Source organism: Sebastes umbrosus, chromosome 14 (genome assembly GCF_015220745.1).
Source record: "Sebastes umbrosus isolate fSebUmb1 chromosome 14, fSebUmb1.pri, whole genome shotgun sequence".
Lineage (NCBI taxonomy): Eukaryota > Metazoa > Chordata > Actinopteri > Perciformes > Sebastidae > Sebastes > Sebastes umbrosus.
This window is the reverse complement of record NC_051282.1, coordinates 11,261,546-11,286,127: the sequence shown is the minus strand read 5'-3', so window position 1 is coordinate 11,286,127 and position 24,582 is coordinate 11,261,546. Positions and strand designations below refer to the sequence as shown.

Below are 24,582 nucleotides of genomic sequence, written 5' to 3'. Positions count from 1 at the left end.
ATATCTATAGATATAGATCTATATCTATATCTATAGATAGATATATCTATAGATATAGAGAGAGAGAGAGTTTTTATTTAGTTTTAGTTTACTATAATAACCTTGGTTGTGAGGTGCTGGTAATTCAATAATGATGAAAATAAGTGAGTTAGAATAATAGTTTATTGACACAAAAATGTTCAGGGTTATATCGTAGCTAAAACAAACAAAAGCAGTGAAATGAGGAAAGGAAAGTTGCCTCAGTAAGGTCTGAACTTTCTCTGTGCCCTCAGCAGAGATATTTTCTGTTTATCCTCCTCAAACTTTTTCCTCAGTTCAGCAATATCTGAAAAAAAGAAACAGGATAGAGTTAGCCATAACAAAAGCTTGATGGCTTCTCTGTCTCCTTGACCCTACATCAAGGACAAATCCTAGCCTGAAGATGAAGAAGAGAATTAACTTACGTTCTTTCTGTGTGTTTCTCTGCTGCCAGGTGTAGAAGTTCATGAGCTCCTTCCTCTTCTTCTTCCTCATCTCTTTCTGTAGAGTCCTCTTGTTGGCTGCCTCGCTGTGGGGGCGGGCCTTGATGCCCTTGGGTCCTCTCGTGACCTTCACCCAGCCCTCTTCATCCTCTTGCTGCTGCTCGGCCTCCTTCCTCTGCCTGTCCGCTTCCTGTGACACAAGAAAAAACATCACGTTGAAGTCACATTGACTAGATGGGCGTGTGACGCTGGAGGAAGAGCAGCAGAAGTCTCACCTCCTCTTTCCGCTTGTCGTAGCCTTCCATGAAGGAGTCGACTATTTGTTGCAGTTTGTCCGGAAGAATGAAAGACTCGGTGTACTGTTGAATCCATTCTGGTGTTAGAAAGAGCAACAAATAACATGAAATGTGTCAAAAGACTGATGAATATGTTTGATCAACAAGGACCTGGCTCACACTATTAAACCTTGCATGATTAAAAATGAATCCATCAGTGTAGCGTCAACTCACTCTGTGTTCCTGTCCTCACTGGACGCTGCTCTGTGCAGACCACCAGAGGAACATCATGTGGGTGTGATTTAGCTGCTGTTAAACTGGAGGAGCTTTGGAACACAACGTAGCCGACTTTGAAACCCTGGAAGGGACAGACAGAGAAATATTGACCTGAAATATACCGAACATAACACAGTGTACAGTGAATGTTTGCTCATGGTGTTACAGCAGAGAGAGAGCTCTTCAGCAGCAGTGCGGACCAACCTGTTTTTCAACTGGTTTAAAGAACCTGGACAGCTTAGGTCCAGACTCCCGAGTGGAGCCCGGGTGGTCCCTCAGCTCCACCGACTCCACAGAGCCAAACTGAGAGAACAGCTCTTTGACAACATCCTGGGAACATACACAGCACAGCAGGGCAGGAATGAGCGTTAGTCTGCATTTCTAGGATAATAAAATTAATTTAAATAAAATTAATTATTATTTATATTATATAAAATATATATATTATAGTTAGAATAATTATAAATAATAATAATTATAGTTAGACAAATTTAGGAAAATCAAATTAGTGTATATGTATGGCTCAATAAGTAAGCTGGTTAATAATTAACTTATGGAGAAGGGGTGGGATTAAATCAGTTTATACTTCTTCTCTCACTCCTTTTCGAATATGTAAATCAAGCCATCATGTGTTGACAATTTATTTTTCTTATTCTTTCATTGTATGTAAATACTACTTGTTTCTGACTGTCCACTTGTTGGTATGATCATTCTTTTTCTTTCTTTCTTTCTTTATTTTTTTTGTATTCTACATGTTCGAAATAAATTTTGAAATGAAATGAATTATGGTCTTTGTCTAGGTAAAGGCAGAATCCTCATTCCTATCCAATTAAACTGGAATAATAAGATTTAAAAAGATGAATACAACACATCCCCTCGAGCAGACAGGTAGCTTCATGGACTGTACCTGTGGGCAGTATGGGGGGATGTTGAGCACAAACAGAGTCCTGTCCATCGGTCTGCGGGAACTCTTCTCTGCTCGCACTTTGTGCTCTTTCACGTACAGCTTGTGCTGTGCGACGCTGTCCGAACTAAACCGTAAAGACAACACTGCGAAGAAACACACAGAGACAAATACATGAAGTTAAATAAAGCCAACACATCACTCAGCACAGGAACTTACAATAACCACTCAAACCGGCTAAAACCACCGAGTTAAACTTCCGTCAGAGGATAAATCAGTATGCTAGAGAAAAGATAACTTAATATTCTTCATTTAGTCATTTAATACCTGTAAATCCTCCAGGAATAACACAAGCCTGGCTGATGGCATGTTTCTTCTTGGACGGCGCCATTTCGGTGTGACCCCTCACACCGGAAGTACAACTAAAACCAATGACGGAATTATTATTATATATTTTTTAATAAATACAAACATAACTCAAATTATATATATATCTTATTGTTTAAAAAGTAATATAATTTGAGTTATGTTTGTATTTATTAAAAAAATTCCGTCATTGGTTTTAGTTTTAGTTTAATATGTATATATGTATATATACAAAAATTAAAAATATTTATATATATATTATTGTTTAAAAAGTAATATAATTATTTTTTATTTTTGTACATGTACATATATACATATTACCTGTTATATATTTCAATAATTTCCCAAAACAGCCATTTCACCAAGAATTGTCTTATTACTTTATTTTTTTGGTGTTATTACTTTTAGTTTATCCTACCTGTCCAAACAAAAATATTACTATATTACCATTTTCAGCACAACAATAAATAAAGATTCTACCAAAAAAAGTAAATCTGCTGCCAATGACGGAATTATTTTTTATTTTTTTAATAAATATAAACACAACTCAAATTATATTACTTTTTAATCAATAATATATATAATTATTATTATTTTTTTTATATATATGTACATATATACATATTACCTACCATATATACATATTATCAAATCACATTACACAACAAAATTATATATATATATTTTTTTTTTTAAAAAAACACTAAAAGAGCATCACTTAAGAAGAAACTTTAGTAATTAATAAGTATTCTTTGGTGTGTAAGGGTATTAAGGGCATTCCATGTTATATGATGATATTTATCTTTTAGATCATGATAGATTCAGTCAGAGCCGCTCTATTTTCTTTGTGTTTTTGTTATTTAAACTGTCAGTTGTTATTGTTTTATTTACAGTTGACGTGCATTACGATGTGTTATGTTAGTGTATGATTAGTGTGAATGTATATTTTTGTATTGTCACCATGTAAACTATGTGGACCCCAGGAAGAATAGCTGCTGCTATGCAAAAGCTAATGGGGATCTAAATAAACAATCAAACAAACCTGTTATATATTTCAATTATTTCCAAAAACAGCCGTTTCACCAAGAATTGTCTTATTACTTTTATTACTTTATTTTTTTGGTGTTATTACTTTTAGTTTATCCTACCTGTCCAAACAAAAATACTACTATATTAACATTTTCAGCACAACAATAAATAAAGATTGTACCAAAAAAAAGTAAATCTGCTGCTAAAATTACATTAGATGGTGATTTTTGTTAATTGTTTAAAGATATCTTTATTTTCAGGTACAAATTTTAACTATTTTAGTTTCGGGCACATCAGCTATAGAGTACTCAAGCTTCAAAATAATTGTATAATACTTTTACCTGTTGGGTTTTAGTTGAAGATAAGTAGCTAACAATCTATATTTGATGGCTAAAGTAAATTAATAAAAACAGGGAACTGTAAATTGTGATGACTGTGATAGCATTAATTTCTTTTTCTTTTTTTTTTTTAGAAAGAATAAATGCTGTAGGTCAGTACATCATTTAGGATGAAAACGCCTCGTCATCGCACAGCAGTCGGCAGGAAAAACGAGTCGCAGACAACATCTACAAAGCTAAATATTTAATGGCAACATTTCACAGACAGATCCGCCTCTCTAGTCTTTGACTGACATACCAAGAAAAGCAACAAAGTAATTTACAGTCTTTGAACAGAAATCAAGTGTAATGTATACTAGGAAGAATTAAACATATACTGCTTCAAAACTGGACAACCAAGTAAAACCAGTCACAAGTAGAGCACGCTAGAATCTGGATGCCACAAGGATGGTAAAAACAAAGAAATTATCAACATAATATGACTGTGTGAAAACTGGTACTGAAATAGTATTATAGTGTCTGTCAATCCCTGATTTACTCACACAAGTGTTTTCAGTCGTTTTGCCTTAGAGGGCCTCTTTTCAGATGGAAGTTGGGTAGACTTCTGGCGAGGATTTGCTGAAGACAACTTCATTGTCCTGCCTACTCAGACAGACATGGTATCTAATATTTTACTTGGTCTACATTCCGTTTTATTTCTATGGTCAGTGCACACCTAGAAAACACAAAAAGAGGTACAGGCAATATGACTGAATACACCTGTGTGGATGTACAGAGCTTTAAACATAATGTTTCTCTCAACAATGACAATGCTGCTCAGTGTCTGTCTATTCGTTTTTTAGGTCTCCTTTTTTTTTTTGCCCATTTCTTTTGGGGACATAAGGGCGGGTGGAGATAAACAGGAGTATTAAAAGAAACTCAACATATCCAAACAAGCTGGTATTGAATTGACGAAAAAAAAAAAAAAAAATCCTTACTCATCCAATTTGATTTGGCATCCCCCACCACAATGGATTAAAACAACAAATCACATCACACTTCCTTCCACTAGTCCGTCTCAGGAACAAACGGGTAACATTTGGATACCGCAAAACTAAGAACACGGTTTTGCGCATCCACGAATTTCCCGTTTCAGAGAAGTCATGTATATCAAATGTGTAAAAATCGGTTTCATATGAGAGAATGTGGGGCGGCCAGCTGTCAAGATGAAAACCACAGTTTTGTATTGCGAACACTGAGAATGCAGTAATATGTTTATGAAGAGACAGTGTATTCACACGAGACATGAGCTATATCTTGATGCGAAAGGCGGTGGCCTGTGAGCTGGGGGGCTCGGTGGTGGAGGTGGACTGCACGGTGGACTTGAACAGAGCTTTGAGGATGGTCTGAGGGTCCACCTCTGGAGTAGGTTGAGAGGAGGCTCGCTGACCGACGGGGCGAGACAGGGAGGGGGGCAGGCCGTCTTTCTTTGTACCGCCGCTTGCGCCTGGAGTGTCACTGAGCCTCCTGTAGGAGTCAAAGAGAGGATGTCACAAGATCACAGAGATCATCATACTTTTAAAAAATGATAGTTGCCATGCAAAAAGCATTACATTCCTTAGACTCTAGTGGATCGTGCCAATGGCAATCTGAATAATATCGGCATATCACACGTCTTAATCGGAAAATGCTCCATTTGGAATAATGCCCAATTCAGAATATCCAAACAGAATATGCTGCTTACATGACCCGTATCAAATTCAGAATAATAGTGTGTATGTAAACATAGTCATTGTGAAGCTAAACTTAAATTACATAACATTTTTTTATCAACAACAGATTCATTTGAAATGAAGGAACTTACAATAGAATAGGCTGATCAGAAGTGATGACATTTCCCTGAATATGAAGGTTACACTTCATGGGTTGGCCTGAGAGAGGACAAGAAGAAAAGATAAGAAAAATACATCCAAACTATCAATCTGTTTAACGGCAGTCTCAGTGATACTGAATACTTCTAACTTGGCTATCATTCAGTTCAACAAAGGCACTTTGTTTTAACAAGTATATACAATGATGTCCCTAACCAGCAAACTCTGTGTTGTTGTTGTCATTGACCTGCATGCAAAACAGAAGCCAGCGTTCAAAACCCAGAGAGCTGTTAGATGTTTGCGTCCTTGCTACTGGCACTCACCATCCAGGCAGCGATTGTTGTACTTCCTGTATGCGCTCACAGCGTCCTCTTTACGCACAAACACCACTTCAGCCACGCCCACCTTCACCAGCCGTGCTCGCTTCAAGGCCCCGCACACGCAGAACAGCTCCTGTGGACAAATAGATAGGGAGTGCAAACACACCGAATGAGTCATCATAGCACTACAATATCAAACGTAACAAAAAAGGTTATTGGCAATCAGTGTGATTTACTCACAACTATGTCTTCCTCGGTGACCCGGGGGTGCAGGTTGTTCACCGTTATTTTTGTCCCCTCCAAAGGACTGAAAGCAGGCTAGAAAGAAATATGACAACACCACGTGATCAAGCATATGCAATGAAAATGGCTGGCATAAAAATGTGTGCAAGCATGGTGGTAAGGCTATGATGCCAAATGTCTTTTTATTTATTATTTTATTTTATTTAACCTTATTTAACCAGGCAGGTCATTAAGAACAAATTCTTATTTACAATGGCGGCCCGGCAAAAGGCAAGCCTCTTGAGGGAAGAGGGTAGGGGATAAAAAGAAAGTCTTAGCATGTTAATATATGTTTTCCCATCATTAAAGTTAGAGCTATTGCACTCTTGCCACCATCATGAAGTGGTCAGCTCACAAAACCAATTTGGGGTTTCACTACAAACGCAATCTTTGAGCAATGACTTTATGTTATGAAACACCGAGACAAAGGTGTCAGTCTACCTGTATGAAATCCTAAATTTAATTACTGGGTTAAACACCAAATGGTGACGGGACATCAGCATCCAGATCAGCTATTTTACTGTAAGAGAGTGAGGGAGGAGGGACGCATAATGGTAATAAAAGTCCAGTTGGAGAAAGGATTAAGTTCCTGGCGTGGACAAATATCCATATAATATAAAATATTGTAAAAAAAAAAATACATGTCTCTTAAGTATTGTGATTTTAAAAGTTACTCAAGAGCTTATCTACAAAATGTTTGCAATAACTAATTTAACAATCTGAAAGAGCAAACATCTCTTAGTGCAAGTATTTCAAATTAACTTGCTTTATAAAATATCAATCAACCTTAACTCGGTTGGTTTGTCTCAATAGGCTAAATTTGACAAGTAACTGACTTGTTGTATCCAACGTAAATGCAAATTACACTGAATAATAATAATATCAGACGGAAACAAACTACGAAGGTAGGGAAGGTGTGAGTACCGAGCTACAGATGCAGCAGGAATACAGGGATGTTTACCTGAGGGGGAGCAGGAGCTGCTGTGCTGGTTTCTGCTGTGCTTTGCTGGAGAGTCCTGGAGACTGGCTGTAAGGCTGCAGGGGAGGACCGGGTAGCAGACATGCTGGTGTGGGGCCGGGTGGGAGCCACAGGGACGGGAGGACGTGGGGCTGTGTAAGCATCATTTTTAACCACCTTGGTGATTGGGCCTGACATGGAGAATGTAGAGCCCACTGTACCAGGCTGTATGTAATAAAAGGAATGGAAAAAAAGAATTTAATTTAATGTAGGAAACAGACACTGGGTGTACAATAATTGAATTATGTGTTTGAGTCTCTGTGCTGATTCAGATAGTATGCAAGGTCAGGTCAGCTGTCACGAAGCCGCTCTTACCCGCGATTGTGGCATATTATTAGCTGTAGTGATCTTTATGTGTTTACTGTGGGCGCCATCATGCTCATTTAAGAGAGGCTGTGGGAGACAAAATAATCTATATTATCATCATATTCTATACATGGGAAGCATTGTCTTCTCTTTCACATGAATATTTTAGTTAAAAGAAGAATTCCAGTCAATCTGTAATGTTTAACCACGCCAAGAAAAACAGCTCTACCTGTATAGCTGCACGTATTCCACTTGACATCCCTACTCCGACTGGACGTTGCTGTAAAAAGAAGCATCAAACATTAGAGTACTGTAAGCATGTCAACGTGCTTTTAGGCTCCCAACAAGCATACATACAGGCGGTGTCACTGATCTGCTAAGAACAAAGCAACTCATTTTAACCTCACCTGGATGGTCTTGGTTATTTTTAGGGGTGGTGCAACGCCTGCCTGTGTCGGTGTCCCTCCAATGCTCCTCTTGAGGCTCAGTCTATCACGAGCATCCATCATTCTCTTATTATTGCTTAGCTGTGGCGTTGCGCCGCCCCTCACACTCAGTCCTTGTACATTGGGGGAAAACTGCCTTGTGTTCATGCCGGCAAGATTGTTGTTGGTCTGTATCTGTATCTGTGGCACAAGCAACTGGCCCTGCAGATTGTGCGTTACTGCCATCTTTTGCATGGTCTGTGGAGGGACGCCAAACTGATTCTGCCCCTGTTTGCGTGAGTTGATCATCTGACGAGCGTCCTGCACCCCTCCTGCTCCTCCCCTGCCACGGATTTTAAAGCGAGCATCCTTCTGACCCAGCTTTTCTCTGGCATCTTTCACTTGAAAACCTGATGGGAAGATAGGAGGAAGATTGCGGGTAAATTTAGTATTAATTCCCAAAACACAAACCTTTCTGAGCAGTTGGCTTTTTACTAATTATAAGGCATAAGAGAACTTAAGCAATAATGGCTTACCTGCTCCTGCTCCTCCTGCTCCTCCTCCTCCTCCTCCTCCAAGCCGCTGTCTGACATCATTGGCCCCAATCTTTTGACGAGCATCAAAGCTCCTGCCAACTCCTCCTGCACCCCGTCCAAACATTGGTCTGAGAGAAAGAGAAACGAAAGTTTCATCAATGATAATGCAACACCCATTAGGATTGTCTAGTCAGTGCTAATGATTTTCCTGAATATAATCTAATGGGCCTATAGATGTAGATTGCTTTGTTTTTATACTAATTTTATGGTATTGTGCATAAGAATCAAACAACAAAAAGTCAGTCGTTTAAGCATGAAAATGACGTGAAAAACTCAACTTATCAATGACCCTGCAAAACCCATTAGGATTGTGAAGTCAGTGCTGCATTCCACATTTTAAAGTTCATTAAAAAAGTCATCTAAGTGTAAAATATTTTGACAGTAACAAGTACAATAGCAAAGCTAATTTTATTAATTTGAATAATTTGTTAATAGTCTGTTTATTGTCAATACTGTATATACTGCTCCTATGTTTATACTTCCTCTATTTAAATGGTTCATATTTTGTTACACTTTGTTTAGCTCTTTTTTACTGTGTTAGCTGATGCATCATGTTTTTTTGCACTATCCCCTTTGCTGTTGCACATTAAGGAATATCTTATCTTAATACTTTAATCATTATTTTTTCACACAGTAAAACGCATTTAGTGGCTATCTTACTGGGCCCCTTCTATTTGTACAGACAATATGAGAATGCAATTTCTTCTTTACTTTCACACACAATAGCGGAGGAGGACCCACATTAAGAAGAGCAAGCCAGTGCTCCCAGTGACCACCTTTGTTAAATACTTTGGAGCAAATCAACCTGCATTGGGTTTGGCTCATCTAATTGTAAAATATTTTCACAGTAACAAGTACAATAGCAAAGCTAATTTTAACACTAATCATTATTTTTTTTCACATAATAAAACGTTTTTAGTGGCTGTCTTACTGGACCCCTGCTATTATTTGCACAGACAATATGAGAATGCAATTTCCTTCTTTACTTTGAAGGCAAGGCAGCTTTATTTGTACAGCACATTTCAGCAACAGGGCAATTCAAAGTGCTCTACAAAAACATGTCACAGACACAATAGCGGAGGAGGAACCATATTAAGAAGCCACCACCCTAGTTCAAGCCCAGTGATCCCTGTGATCACCTTTGTTAGATACGTGGGAACAAAAAAACCTGCATTGCTGCAAACATAAATATTAGCTTGCTTACTAGCTTAGCCTGGCAGATCGAAGCTACAAACATAAGCAATCATGGTCGCAGCTCTTCAAATGTATGTTTTGTCGCAACTACTATAGATGAATTGTTTAAAAAGTGAGTTTGGTAGAATAAAAAACCCTTATTTTCCTAAATTCAACGATGAATGTCTTCAGACATAAAGGCCTGCAGCTAACACATCTGCATAGCATCGCTTAGCTTCAACGCTGCTAGCTGCAATGGGTTAACAATAGCTGACGATATAGCCAACTGGCGTTATCTAGCTTTACGCTATGTGTTTATAAATGTAACTGCGAGCTGCCCCGTCCTTAATAAGCGAGCAGCCGTGAGTGTAATCCCAGTTTTCGTACCGTTTAGCTGTAGCTTTGAGGTTAATACCGCGCTGTCGTATCACTTCATCCAGAGAGACGTCGGCCATCTTCTCGCGCTGCCTCACGGTGACGCGCATGCGCCCATGACAACGATTTGAGCCATGGCAACGGAACGTGATTTGTTCCAAAGCGCGAACGTACTGTCTGGAACTGACTAATATATTTAATTGTTTTAATATGAGCTTTTGTTGATAATGAGCTTCAAGATTAAGTAGGAAAAGTCGACTGAAGCACACACATCGCATTCATTAAGTACGTAACCATTATACGTTATAAATCAGTGCTCTGCGATCGATTACTCTTGGCAAAAATGCAAATGACATACTTGCATGCCTCGGTACCCATGAGCCTTTGCGCGAAATTGTCTCAAATAAATACGCAATTTTGCGCAATTAATATAGTTCACGATCTTCAAAATATTGTGGTTTTTACAAACAATTATTTAATAGACAGCTTAAATGTTGGTAGAAACGAAAATAAATGGCTGTCAGTGAGATATAGCTGGCACCCTAACAGAGAACACCTGGACACTGTGTCAATGCCTGTCTTCGACGATTGACTGGTTATGCCTTAAACTGATGAGTAAGGAAAATAACGACGCGGGGTGACGCCCGTGTCCTCGAAAACATCTCGAGAGCAATTTTTGAAGGGGTAAAGGTCCGTCTGCTGAGGTGACTCGCCTACTTTGTGAGATGCCTCGTGGGGCTAGGACCTTCCCTGATCCCTAAACCTGTTAAAATAACAATATCTGGAGAATAATAAGTATGCAACACTGGCTTTTGAACACTTTCGAGGACTATCTAATATAAACTTATAAAGATATCACATAGTTGAACTACGTCAATACCCCTCTGATGCAGAGTAATTGCAATAATCAATTTATTTATTATGTATATTATTATTATGATTTATTATTATGATTATTTATTATTATTATTTTATTATCATTTTTATTTTTATTATTATTATTATTATTATTTATTATTATTTATTATTATTATTTATTTATACAAATGTAACCAATTAAAAACATATAATGTACAGGACTGTTGTTTTGCATTGCATTTTTATTTCTATTATTGTTATTATTATTTATTATTTTTATTTTATTATTATTATAATTATTATAATTATTTTTTATTAATTTATTATTATTATTTATTATTTATTTATACAAATTTAACCAATTAAAAACATATATATAATTTACAGGACTGTTGTTTTGTATTGCATTAGTGGTCTGAAATGCTTTTTGAGAAATGGAAAACCACTTTGTGAGATCACATTGTCGAGGGCAGAAGCTTGGCCAGGAAAAATATTTAATATGTAGTTTTTTTGTTTGTTTTTTCTAACTTAGTTTTTATTGCAGTTTCAGCAACTTATACAATCATCATCACATTCTTTCCCACTATATTTTAATTTTTACAGCTGTCTCTTTGTTTTTACACAAAATTTCACAACTTGAAACAAAGGGGGAGAGAGAAAACACGAAAAAACAAAACAAGACTTCATCTTAAACTGTAATTTCAATTGAATTCAGAGAAAAAGGGAGTACACATAATTAAACAATCCAAAGAATTAAAATAAAATAAATAAATGAATTTAAATAAAAAATAAATGTAGTGAAGGGTCGGAGGTCAGGGATGGGGAGTGTGTGTAAGGATGTGTGTTGTATGGGTGTGTGTATGTGCTTAGAGAGATGACGTGGGTCAGAAAGACAAAGATACAAGTATGATCCAGGATATATAACAATATTCAGATCACCAATCACTGTATTAGTATAATAGTATGCACTATACTAATTTTTAACAGTCTCTTCTGCACTATATTCACTTGTTTAATAGTCGTGTATCACAGCTGTTACCCTGCACTATATTCAGTTTTAACAGATTTCTTCATCTCCTTGTATTTTTATATATCTGGTATATTTTTTTGTACTTTGTACTACTAACTTTTTTACTGCCTTTTTACTAACATGTTTTGCACTATTGAACTGTGATGCTGGAAACTTGAATTTCCCTCAGGATTAATAAAGTTACTATCTATCTATCTATCTATCTATCTATCTATCTAATCATGGCAGGGCTCCACCTTTTAATAAATGTGTCTTTTTGGAGTCTTAGGGAATAGGTTATTTGTTCCATGTGGTAAATTTCCCATACCTTCTCAATCCATAAACTGTATGTTGGGGGCTCAGGTTTTAGCCACTTAATTGTGATGCATTTAATTGCTGCTGTTAGCAATATTTTAATATGAAGTTTAAATACATTTAGTTTGATAATGATTTTTCCTGAATATAATCTAATAGGCCTATAGGTGCAGATTGCTATGTTTTTATACACATTTTATGGTATTGTGCATAAGAATCAAAGAACAAAAAGTTTGTCGTTAAAGCATAACATGAAAAAACTCAAAATCCCATGATGCAGTTGGGCAGACGCAGATCCAACCTGCTGGGTCGGTATTTAATATGTAGTTTAAATAAATTTAGTTTGATAATGATTTTCCTGAATATAATCTAACGGGCCTATAGCTGCAGATTGCTTTGTTTTTATACTAATTTTATGGTATTTTGCATAAGAATCAAACAACAAAAAGTCGGTCGTTAAAGCTGAAGAGAGATTGGAGCAAATATGATTAAAAAAAGTTATTTTTATAATACGGTCGCTATTTCGTGACAATAGTACATGAAACATGTAACCTGAAAAAATCATGTTCCTCTGTGTCCTCCGGTGCTCCTAACGGCATCTGCAAGATTTCACAGACCGGAGGAAAACAAGCAGTAAGAGCTGATCCGAGGTCCGCTGTCCAGCTGCCGTCTATGAGAGCCAGCTGTCAATCGCTCGCGAACTCCGACCAAACGGTCAAACTAGGCCGCGCTGATCAAATATGAATCAATATTATGTTACGTTAATGCCTATTTTTCTCCTCAAATGTTTTCAGAATCATCTTTTAGTGCACTGTTTAGCTGTAAAATTAGAAAGTTTGTGACAACGCTGCCATTGTGAAATCTGGTGAAGGAATGCCAAGTTCCGGTCACATGACCGGAGCACAGCCAATAGGAACGCTGTCTCAATGAAATGACCTATGATTGGTCAAAGTCTCCTGTCACGGGCTAGATCTTCTAAAGCCTGAAAACAGAGCCATGAGGAGGTGCAGAGGTCTAGTTTTCTCTCAGAACACTTGAATTACAATATGCTGAAAGGTTATTATGGAATTTTTGCCCAATGATGCCAAAAATATACTGACTACTGCAGGTTTAAAGCATGACATGAAAAACTCAAAATCCCATGATGCAGTTGGGCAGTGGCAGATCCAACCTGCTGGGTCGATGCCCTCTGGAGCTGTGGAGCTGTTCATCATCATCGCTGCCTCACGTCTCTCTCTCTCTCTCTGTGTCGGATCCGTTAGAGGAGAAATGGCTGCAGCTCTGTCCCGTGCCCTCAAATTACCCGGTAAGATGCGCTACACGTATTTCTACCAGACAAACAGAGGAGACAGACTTTAAACAGACAATTTACTGCAACCCTTATCAGTCAGGACTGGATGGTCTGAGAGGATACAGCTCTCTGTAACGGTATTGATTCATTAGATGCGCTCATTCGTCACATATTGTTAACAGTATCTGATCCACATCAGCCCAGAATGATGGACATGTTTCCAAAGGATGCAATTATAATAGATGTCTGTATTTATAGATAGAGCAGCATGTAAAGCATCTCTGCTGTTGTTCTGCCTCTCAGCTAGCTGCTATAGCTAATGTTAACCAGCACAAGCTGACCTGCTCTGGAGAGTAAACAAGCATTAAAGCATGACAATAAACATTACATCTGACGCCAGGCAACAATATTGTACTGTTTACTAACCTTAATATTTGTCACAACTAGTGATGTGCAATAAACACTTGTATTATTGTAATTTTTTAAAATATATTTTTTAATATGATTGTAATTGTAGTATTATTTTTGTAATATTTTCTTTTGCTTTATTTTAAGAGGTCTCCAGTTTTGAGCAGGCTACAATAATTATTTATTTATAATGTTTTAAACATCAAAATAACCTTCATGCAATCATTACAAGATTTGTCATTTCAAGTAGTAGTTGTAGTATTAGTATATAAATGTGGTACAGATGAGATGATATATGGTCTCAAATTATGTGCACAATGATTATTTATTTATAGTGTTTTAAACATCAAAATAACCTGCAATCATAAGATTTATCATTACAAGTAGTAGTTGCAGTATTATTATTAGTATTATTGTTATTATTAGTAGTAGTATAAATATGGTACATATTTGGTACGTATACATATATGGTGATATAAACAGTAACCTTATTCTTGTTACTGCCCTCTGTAATAAGGTATGCTACAGTATATAAAGCTTGTTGTCCTTTATATAGTTTTATGTATAGTATATATATATTTATATATATATACTGTATATAAAATGTGCTGTGTTTGAGTACTAAAGGAGGGTACTTGAGTAAAATGCGTTATTGGACATTAAGACCTTTACATACAGAGGAAAAAAATAAACATTAGTAGCCAGAGTAAAGGAAGGATACATCTATAATGCATAAGTATTGTGAGACAATATATGAGTGATTGTGTATCAATAATCTGTGTCTCTGCAGGGAAGAAGGGCTCGGAGCTCGGGGAGTACGACCCTCTCACCCAAGCAGACAGCGAGGACGAGAGCGAAGAGGACGACCTCGTGCTCAACTACCCCCGGAATGGCCTCGGCAGGGACGGCTGCCTCGGCACGGGCTCCTCCAAGCTGCGAGGTGGCAGATCGGGAAGACTCGTGGGGGCCGAAGATGATGAGGCACAGGAGGAGGACGAGGAGGAAGAGGAGGACGAATGGAGAGAACGACTCCCCAGCAAGTCCAGGCAGGACAGAGACGACATGAAAGGCATGCAGTACTGGAGCCACAGGGACTCGGGCAGGGACAGGAGCGGGGAGGACAGAGGGGGGCCCGGGCCACTGGGGGGTGCCGGCCTGGGGGTTCATAGTGCCGAGGCGGAACAAAAGAGGATGAGGATGAAGAATGCTGTCCGAAGTGCGTTTTTCCTGGTGCCTCTGGTCAGCGCTGCGATGCTCGTGCTGCTGTGTGCATTTCTGATTCCGTGCCAGAAGGACAAGAGGCCTCAATGGGAGATAGCACTGGGAGATGCAGGAGGTAAAGAGAATAATGTCAAAGTTTGATACCATTTCATTACATCTTCAGTGACAAAATGACTGAAGAGTTTCAGGTTCTCTGATACTGATCCACATACAGTATAACACCACTTATAATGCTCTCTTTATAAAAACTTACTTAGGAGTCTTTGTGGCTAGACAAGGCTGGCTCACCCATTAATTAGTCAGCTGTAATTATACAGGATTGTGAGCTTCACTCTACCTACCACATGATCTGTTTCATCATGCATTATGAAAGCATTGGTAATAAACATGGACGACTCAACTCAACTTTGTTGTGGGTTCTCTGTCTAGGTGTCACTCCGCCAGCGCTGGCGTTGTGGGATGTTGACGGTGATTCAGTGGAAGATGTGTTTCTGGGTGTTACTGAATTGACCAATGACACGCATTCCACACAAGGGAACAAAAGTAAGTGAGGGATTCTTTCCTCGCCCTCCACTTTAAAGGGATAGATCAGGAGTTTTGAAGTGGGGTTGTATGAGGTACTTATCCATAGTCAGTGTATTACCTACAGTAGATGACGGTCAGCACGCCAACAGTATGGAGAAACAGACAGGAGTTACTGCACAAAAGCAAAGCAATGTACTGCTGTGGACGGGGCCGGCAGCAAAACGTATTTTAGTCACCTAAAAGAAAGGCCCACCTACAAAAATCTATATCGGTTTACACTATATTAACAATATTTTCATTCGTCAGACAGCCCTTTCTGACAGGGAACTGAAACCATTGTATCCATCTATGCTTTCGCCAAAGCCACCCGACACCATTGAAAAACTCTGCAATAACACAACAACATTTCTAAAATCGTACAGTGTATACCCAGCTTAACAGAGGCAGCGGTAGACCAGAAACTCCTGTGTTCTGCAAGATAACATTACAGTTTTTTTTAAAGGAGCCTGGTTGCTTTGGCGAGAACAAAGATAACGGCTTCTGTTCCCCGTCGGAAACATAGACTGTATAGCTGTCTTACGACAAGATAAACCAGTGAAAATATTATAAATATAGAGACTGATATAGATTCTTTTAGGTGGGCCTTTCTTTTAGGTGGCTAAAATATGTTTCGCTGCCGGCCCCGTCCACAGCAGTACATTGCTTTCCTTCCGTGCGGTAACTCCTGTCTGCTTCTCCAAGCTGGAGGCGTGCCGACCGTCATCTACTGTAGGTAATACACTGAATATGAATAAGTACCTCATACAACCCCACTTCAAAACACCCAAACTATCCCTTTAATCCTCTGTGTGTTTTCCTGGTTTATTGATTGATGATGTTCTTTCTTCCACCCAGTTTACAGTGCGGTGGCCCTATCTGCGGTCAACGGTCAGGTGCTGTGGAGTAAAGTCATGCGGGAGCCTGTGATGTACATCCAGTGTGGTCTGCAGTACAGCACCCAGCCCTCACCTGTGGTCCTCCTCATCAGCAAATCCATAATCACGGCAGTCAACGGCACCTCAGGTTAGGGTCCGTTTCATGTGTAGATCACAGGACTTAGTAATTAGTAACCTTTTTGTATTTGTTCTTATATTGTCTTAGTCTGTTATTCTGAAGCTTGTGTTCATATGCAAAAAAATGCATGTTTGAGCTAAATTCCTCTCAGCCTCCAGCTCCCCAACCAGACAAACAAAGGTAAGTCGATAAGAGCAATCCCCCCCTGTGGTATTCAAACCTTTTATTCAAACAGGGTCAAAGAGGTTTCCTTTCACTCCACAGGGAAAAACTTGTGGCCGGCCGGGCATGGGATTCAGAACATTGAATCCCAGGCGGTGTTAATCCCAGACCTCCAGGGGGACTCGGTCCAAGATCTGCTCATAGCTACCCTGCCTGCAGACCCGGTATGGCTATGACAAGCCGCCTCCCTCTTCATGTGATCATGTTTCCACACCTTTGTATTCAGACACTACATACCTTTTTTCTGCTGTACTCATTTTCAGGCTGTGGATCTCTTCCTGACGTTGATCTCCGGGCAGACGGGGGCGTCGATCGGAAGTCCCGTGCCTTTCAACATCACCGGACAAGGAAAGCTCATCGGTCCTTTGCTGCATGAGACACAGCAAGGGGCTTACTACATCCTCTTTGGACTAGGTAAAGGAATCAACCAGCAATACAAAGATCAACAGTCACCACGTGTGTGTGTGTTCAGGCTGTTGGCATTAGTCTAGGCTGTTGTTAGCATTCCGAGGTAACTCATTCAGTTCATTTATATTCCATTATTTTAACTGCAGGTGTACAAGACTTTGTGTCAATGTCTTTTTTCCTCAGGTAATGTAGAGGCCATCTCTCTGGGCGATATCTACATTCGCGCCACTGGCAAAATGCCCATAACTCAGACACTTAAAAAGAAGGATCCAGTGTGGGAGAAACTCAAGAAAACCAACTCCTCCTCCTTCATACAGATTTACAGGTACATCTCAGTGACTGGCACATAGCTCCCACTTGTAAATCCTAATTGAAAGTGGAATGTTTTTTTGATGTATGCACTTTAATTCAATTCATTTTATTTTAATCATTTTTTTTTTTGGGGGGGGGGGGGTTCCTATTATTATTAGTAATAATTGTATTATTTTTATTTGATTTATTGATTTATTTTCTATTAATGTCTTGTATTACACAATTTACATTGTTAATAATTTCCATCTTTAAAACCATTACATTAAATTAATAATTAGTTAGTTAATATTTATCACAAAATAGTATGTACTTTAAAATGTAAACTGTTTGTATTGCAGTATTCTTCATTGTCTTAAGTCACATTATTACATTGTGACAATATTTGTTGCCAGACAATTTTTTTAACACGTTATTTGATGACTTACTGGGGAAACATGGTGTTCAGTTTCCTGGGTTGGATACGCAGTAAAAATCAATGACTGGTTTACTGCTGGTTTATTAGACAGTTTGCGAGTGATATATAAGTCCAAATCACACCTGTGTTATCGTCTCTCTAGAGGATCTGAGCAAGTGCAGTTCCTGCTCCCTCTTGTGGCCGGTTTTGGCAACAACCACAACAGCCTGGACACCGTTTCTTTCCTCAACTCCACCAAGAGTGACTGGGTGCTGGTGTATGGCGTCAGCACCCAGTCACTGGTGTATGGCTACAGCAAACTGTCAGTGCTCCGACAGAAGGACATACGTAAAGAATGGACCTTCAACTCAGCTCTCATTTGCAGGTAAAGCCTGCTGCAGGTCACTGTGTCACTACTGACTGAGTTACCATTACATTTCTGTTACTGCCAACAATACCACTATCATGAGGAGACAAAAATACAGAGGCGTAAGCTGAGGTTATCGAATTTCCACCATAAATCCCAACATGACAACACTGTTTAAGCTTTTTTTGAACTACCGAAAAGAATTGTGTGCATTTTCTCTAAAATATTTCTTGGCCTGTCGCAGCCAACCCGCCCCAGGACACTTCAACGATGACGGAATCCTTGATCTTTTCATTCAGCATTCAGCAAATGGCACCATGAAGGTAAAACAAACAGTCCTTTCACACATCAAGGCTCAAGTTAACGCAAGGGCTGACAGGCTGTGGGTTAAACTGATCATTTTTTTTGGTTTGGAAATATTGGTCCTCATGCAAGAACCACTCGTACAGACAGATTTGTTCTTAAGTGGGCCATATGAGTTATATAGGAGACCTTGTCGCATTTCTTGTATTTTCAATTTTCTCTTATGTATGAACACAATTTACGAGTGGTCCAGACCTGTCGTAGGAGTCATGTGCAATTAGTCTGCTGTTATCCAAACCTAGTTTTTCACTAATGGATTGTATATTTCATTACTTTGAAGTAGGGCTGTCCCGAATACCATTTGTTGGGCTTCGAAGCTTCGATGAGGTATATTCGAAGATATTCGAAGCCGCTACCACATTACTGTATTACCTCTACACATAAACAAACAGCAATATCTGTCTGAGAATAATGAATAATAATTCATGTTGAATATGAATAATGAATAATGTTGTGGGATTATTCCTTATATCATGGGCTATTTTGGGATTTATACATTATTATTACATACTTATATATATATATAAAAATATCCCAAAACAAAGCATTCGAATACTGATTTGGAGGTCAATTACCATGGCAACGGTCGAAGCTTCGAAGCATTCAGGTCAGCCCTACTTTGAAGTGATTTTGAGTTTGAAAATCCATGGTAAATTACACTTCATAATTATGTTGACATCATCCTCTTTGACTCTGCATTTCGAATTATAATACAATTTGAAATGTAATTTATATTGGCCATTGATGCTATTATATAACACTACAATATCAATATGAATTGAAGGTTCATTTGTCTCTGTATATAATAACGACAACGGGAAGTGTAACCAGACGCGTCACAGCTGACTTCTTTTGGATGCGCGTCAGGCTCTTGGAAGAGAGCGTGTCTTTAGACAGCGTGCTGATATATTGGCAGAGACAGATGAATGGGGCAGGACATGCAGCCTTATGTGGTATAATTGAGGCATTCATTATGCTAATTCACAATTCTCATGAATGCACTCATTTACGCACAGGTGGCATTCATCCTGTTTATGCAGGTCATTTACACAGTTATCTGAAGTCAGGAGCGCTTTGCTGAGTCTGATGTGGCACACTCGTACGAGCCCACGATACGGAAAAAAAATTAGAGAAAGTTAAGACAAGAATACGAAAATGTTCTTGCATGAGGCCCGTTGAGTTGACAGAAAAAATAAGATTTAGAGTCTTGAGGATATATCTCTAACTGACCTCTAAGTTTGCTCTAACTGTACCGGTTATCTCCTCTTCCCTCTCTCAGGCGCTGGTTGTTGACGGGGCCAACGGGCATCTACTCTGGTCAGCAGAGTTTGTGTGTCCTCATCTTGTTTTGGAAACTTCAGCAATCTCCACCTCAACTGGTCAATCAGCTTTCCTCTTCTGGGCCAGCGATCCAATCAAAGCACAGAGGAATGCCACCAAGACAACCGTGAGTCTGCTTTTAGAGAAGATTATTGAGGCAAAGTGGTGTGTAAATAGAAAAAAGAAAAAAAGAAACAGAAAGAGCCTGCTGTGTATGAATCGTGCAAAACGTATTGTCTTTGAGTCTGACCTTGAAATACTCAACTGTCCACGCTGGATGTGTAGGTGGCACCTATCGTCGCAGCGGAGCCGCTCATCAGAAAACTCTTCCTGTTGCACCCTGCATATCCCACAATCCTGCTGGAGCTCACCAGCACCACAGACACCGCAGTCACCTCCGCAGGTGAGAGTTCAAATCTACTGCCGAACAATATCTGCTTTAAAGAGGACCTATTATGCTTTTGTGATTTTTCCCCTTTCCTTTAGTGTGTTACTGTATATAGTTTTTTTTGTGCATGTAAAAGTCTGTAAAAAACTGCTGAAATGCCTTGCTTTGAAGAAGTTCTGCCTTTTTTTCCGTAACGTGGTGATGTCACCAAGTAACACTAGTCACTAGGCAAGTACTAAACCTGACCAATCAGAGCAGACTGGGCTGCAGCACAGCCGGTATGAGAAAAATTAGAAAAAAAACTTTAAACATGTTCTAGTAGAACCCCCAAATACAAGTATGAACCTTAAAATAAGCATAATACAGTAGGTCCTCTTTAATGCCTAGATTTCATATCATAACCTTTAATCATTCACTATCCAAAGTCACGTTACCAAGTGTTCTTGAAAAGTATTTCAGTAGTAGATGAGAAAAAGATGGCAATATTGTAAATACACGTTTAAGTCATACAAATGTTCTACCTCCTATTTTGTCTTACTTTGTGTCTAACAGTGAGCTACCAGGAACGTCAGAAAGACGCCTCCTACATCACCGTATCCTCCCGACCTACGCCCGACTCAAAGCCCGGTGCTCAGATAGTCAAGAGCATGAGCCTCAGAGCCGCCATCACCAAAGGACAAATAGTCCGACTAGAGGAAAGCAGCAAGCCCGGGGTAGCCGTTAAACCCGGCGTGTTTGAGGTCAACAAGTTCTTCAGGGGGTTGTCCTTTAAACACCAGGTGAGAAAGACGCAAGTGTGAGATTATTTGAGATTTGTGGGTCAGTTTGATTGATTACACTCGATGATAAATCTCGCTTAACTGTGTTGCTTTGTTTAGTGATGAGCCCTGCGTCACAGGGGAGCAACTAAAAGGACTCACGTAAGGATGAAAGGGACACAAGTCTGGTGGATAGCTGCACTAAGGAGACATTGAGAATTCATTTTGGAGGTGTATATACATTTTGTTTGGTTCACTGAGTATGAATTTCTGTTACTTGACATTTATTTTCTGTAAAAACATCATTTGTAGGTAGGTTTTGTTTGTATTACTTTTGGTTTTTATTATGTTTGTGAAAATGAACATGCTTATTTAAATTATTTAACTTGGGGAATCTTTGAATATTTCATTGAATGTTTACGATTGTTTGGACTTGATTGCGAGAAAGGTAACTTTATACTGTAGTTTATTACGGACAGTGAAGCATAATAATCCTGATGAAAGAACATGTAAATGTGTTTACAGTATGCAGCACTCATAACTCCTCCGAAGCCAGTATATTCATGTTGTCATAAAGCCACTGATAGTGTTCCTTCCGCTCATCACCAAGCTAACAGTATATGGAGTCTGTAAATATTTAATGCTGTACAGTATTTATTGAATTGCTTTTACGTTTAGATTTTTTCTTGTTTTATTTGTTGATTTATGTTGTTGAATATTTTACGGTTATATAATCATATAATTTATTGATTTTTTTCTCAGAATATGTGGCTGCTAAAGGTTATGGCAATTTAAATGTACGCTGCAACTTCGCAATATCACCAGTTAAAGTGTGAAAATCAATTCCTACTGCATCATGTGTCCTTTATTTCACCGTCTCAAGTTTGTGTGATCAGTGAAATTGTGCAGACAACCGGCTAATAAGAATTATTATTAGAAAAAAAGAGAGCGGTGTGGTGTTACAGTAGCGCAGGGTGGCGTTATTACAGCTCCGCAACCAAAATGATCTGTTGTTTTCCGGAATGCTACCACATCAAACGCTACAACGGATGCATCAGGTGTCACTGGCTCGGACTGTGGGCTTTCACTGTGAATTGTGGCAAAGCACGCACACTAACTGTTGGATGGATGTGCATGTACTGTTCATTGATGGGGACAGAGAGGTCAACCAGGCAAAACAATATACTGATGCTGCATTTGAAACACTTGATCTCCTATGTCGGGAAAAACCCAGTTAATAATATGCCAAATTAGTATGATTACCAGCACCTTCCAAGTTTGGAAACTTCTTCTTTTCTCCACATGTCATGTTGTTTTGTCACTACAACTGGAACGACTCTGTGGGCCTTCCTGGACTTCCTCTGCAGTGTTTTCAGGGTTTTTGTTATCGACACTGAGATAGGGCGGTCCCAGGCTGAGTATGGCAATCCATTGTAACATTCCACACTCCTATCTGTAATTACATTTTAGATATTCATAATAGCATTTCTCATAGTCAAAAATGTATTCTCACTAGTCAGAATGGTAATTAAAAATATCCACCATAACATTTTTACTAGTAGAAAGTGTATTTCTATATTAAGATATCTATATGTATTATATCAAATATATAATATAATAATAATAATAATATGTACATATTAAGATATCTACAACTTTGATTTTGCATATTATCTTTTAAGATATCCAGAGCACATACCCACAATACATTTTTGGATATCTGCAATTGCATTGTTTCTAGTTATATTTCTAATTGAAGATTTCTGAAAAATTGACTGCAGTTTTACCAGTTACAATGCCAATAGGTCCCTTTCATAGCAGCCATTCTGACATGTCATTGCAAGGTAAACACAGCTGGAATTAATAACATTAATTATGGCCCTGTTCCATTTAGGTGGGCCAGGACCCTGGTAATGTGGTGCCTTCAAATGTTTATCGTGTTTACGAGATGGGAAGTCGTGTACACAATATGCGTGGCGTTCAAGTGGTTAAGTCGTGAAGAACACTGCTGCTAAGCAACGGCAATAATAACGTTATTGTCAGAGTCTAGAAGCCACAGAGGCTAACAATTTAGCAAGCGGGTAACATAATGCAGTAAATGCAAAGGCATAATGACAGAGGAAAAAAGATGAGGCCATTCAAATATCAGCATTTTCCTCAGAAATATTATAAAATTACCTAGAAAACTATATACGACTAAAATCACAATATATTAACTTATTATGCACCGAAAAATTAACTTCCATGGCCTCCGACATTTCTCACAACGCCAACAAACACATCACAAGTCTTGAACTCTGAGCTCTCAGAAACTTTCCATTTACAAGGTCGTGAATACGACATGAGGGGGCGTTTATATGGGCCCAACTCATAAACACAGTAAACACAACCCCATTTGAAGGCACCATTGGCTCACTGAGATGGCTGTGACACTAAATAGAACGGGATCATAATTAATTGTATCAATTACACCTGTGTTTATCCTGCAATTACATGTCATAATGGCTGCTGTGAAAAGGGCCAATAATGACATTTTTACTAGTCGGTCACAATGTATTTTGGATATTCAAAATTACATTATAGATATCTTGAATGTTTTTCCATTTTGGATATTTTAAATTAAAAATTATGACTAGTAACATTTGGAATGTAGATATCTGAAATGGGAGTTTTTCCTAGTAAGAATTCTACTGCAGCTCAATACACATGACCGGCAAAAGTGACATCATTTGCCTAGGAAGAATGACGTAGTGGATATCTGAAACTGTAATTGTGGATAGGAATTGAATCACGGATATCTGAAATACATATCCAGTCTAGCTATTAAATGTTAAAATGGCTTGCGTATCATACTGTAATTACATGCACTACTAAAGTCTTAATAAAAGGGGATAACAATTGTAAACTGCAGCACATGCTCAGTGGACTTTGGTGCAAGTTGGTGGTGTTTGATCACACAATAAGCCTCTCTCTGACACTATGATGAGAACATAAGGCTGGCATAAACACTAATTTGAATGAACCCCCAATCAAAGAATAATCTTACTAGAAAAGTGAATAAATCACAACCCACATACACTTCCAGGTTCATAAAATACTGCACCAATCTTCCACACAATCTTAAAGGGACAGTTCATCCAAAACTTAATAAATCATATTTTTACTTTTAATAGGAGTGCGGTCTATTTATCCGAATAGTTTTAGTTTGTCAACAGCAGCATCTCTTTTAAATAGAATCACACTGCTACTCACAATGACCAAAAGACGTTGTTGTGAACAGCTTCAATATGAGCTACCAGTCTTTTCTATTCAGGTATGTCCACCTGTCTTATCACCTTGCAGAATAAGAAGGAACTGGGTCTGTAGATCAAGTTTT

At 38.5% G+C, this 24,582-nt stretch overlaps 3 protein-coding genes and 1 non-coding gene across 5 annotated transcripts; 2 read left to right on the top strand and 2 right to left on the bottom strand.

Moving 5' to 3' along the window:
• Positions 1-144: 144 nt before the first annotated feature.
• On the bottom strand, positions 145-2,357 carry rrp7a (ribosomal RNA processing 7 homolog A). Its single transcript, XM_037791126.1, has 7 exons — positions 2,244-2,357; positions 1,920-2,062; positions 1,217-1,342; positions 971-1,094; positions 737-834; positions 444-651; positions 145-325 (listed from the first exon to the last, which is right to left on the bottom strand). Exons 1-7 carry the CDS (start codon positions 2,305-2,307, stop codon positions 240-242), a joined length of 849 nt encoding a protein of 282 aa, XP_037647054.1. The 5' UTR covers positions 2,308-2,357; the 3' UTR covers positions 145-239.
• A 1,521-nt stretch (positions 2,358-3,878) lies between these two features.
• poldip3 (polymerase (DNA-directed), delta interacting protein 3) lies at positions 3,879-10,160 on the bottom strand. The gene is made up of 10 exons (XM_037792739.1): positions 10,007-10,160; positions 8,387-8,514; positions 7,833-8,260; positions 7,655-7,705; positions 7,435-7,512; positions 7,063-7,284; positions 6,060-6,137; positions 5,823-5,952; positions 5,493-5,559; positions 3,879-5,155 (listed from the first exon to the last, which is right to left on the bottom strand). Exons 1-10 carry the CDS (start codon positions 10,102-10,104, stop codon positions 4,939-4,941), a joined length of 1,497 nt encoding a protein of 498 aa, XP_037648667.1. The 5' UTR covers positions 10,105-10,160; the 3' UTR covers positions 3,879-4,938.
• A 432-nt stretch (positions 10,161-10,592) lies between these two features.
• Positions 10,593-10,746, top strand: LOC119502589. Its single transcript, XR_005210112.1, has one exon. It is a non-coding gene; the product is annotated as a U12 minor spliceosomal RNA (small nuclear RNA).
• Positions 10,747-13,334: 2,588 nt separating this feature from the next.
• Positions 13,335-22,050, top strand: fam234b (family with sequence similarity 234 member B). 2 transcript variants are annotated; one of them, XM_037793309.1, is made up of 13 exons: positions 13,335-13,482; positions 14,666-15,211; positions 15,526-15,639; positions 16,516-16,683; positions 16,939-17,060; positions 17,160-17,310; positions 17,488-17,629; positions 18,174-18,395; positions 18,622-18,700; positions 20,020-20,187; positions 20,346-20,463; positions 21,001-21,227; positions 21,327-22,050. In XM_037793309.1, the coding sequence occupies exons 1-13, from the start codon at positions 13,359-13,361 to the stop codon at positions 21,327-21,329; spliced, it is 2,184 nt and encodes a 727-aa protein (XP_037649237.1). In that variant the 5' UTR covers positions 13,335-13,358; the 3' UTR covers positions 21,330-22,050. The 2 variants fall into 2 exon arrangements, with proteins under 2 accessions (XP_037649237.1, XP_037649236.1); XM_037793308.1 differs by having other exon boundaries at positions 21,001-22,050.
• Positions 22,051-24,582: the final 2,532 nt, after the last annotated feature.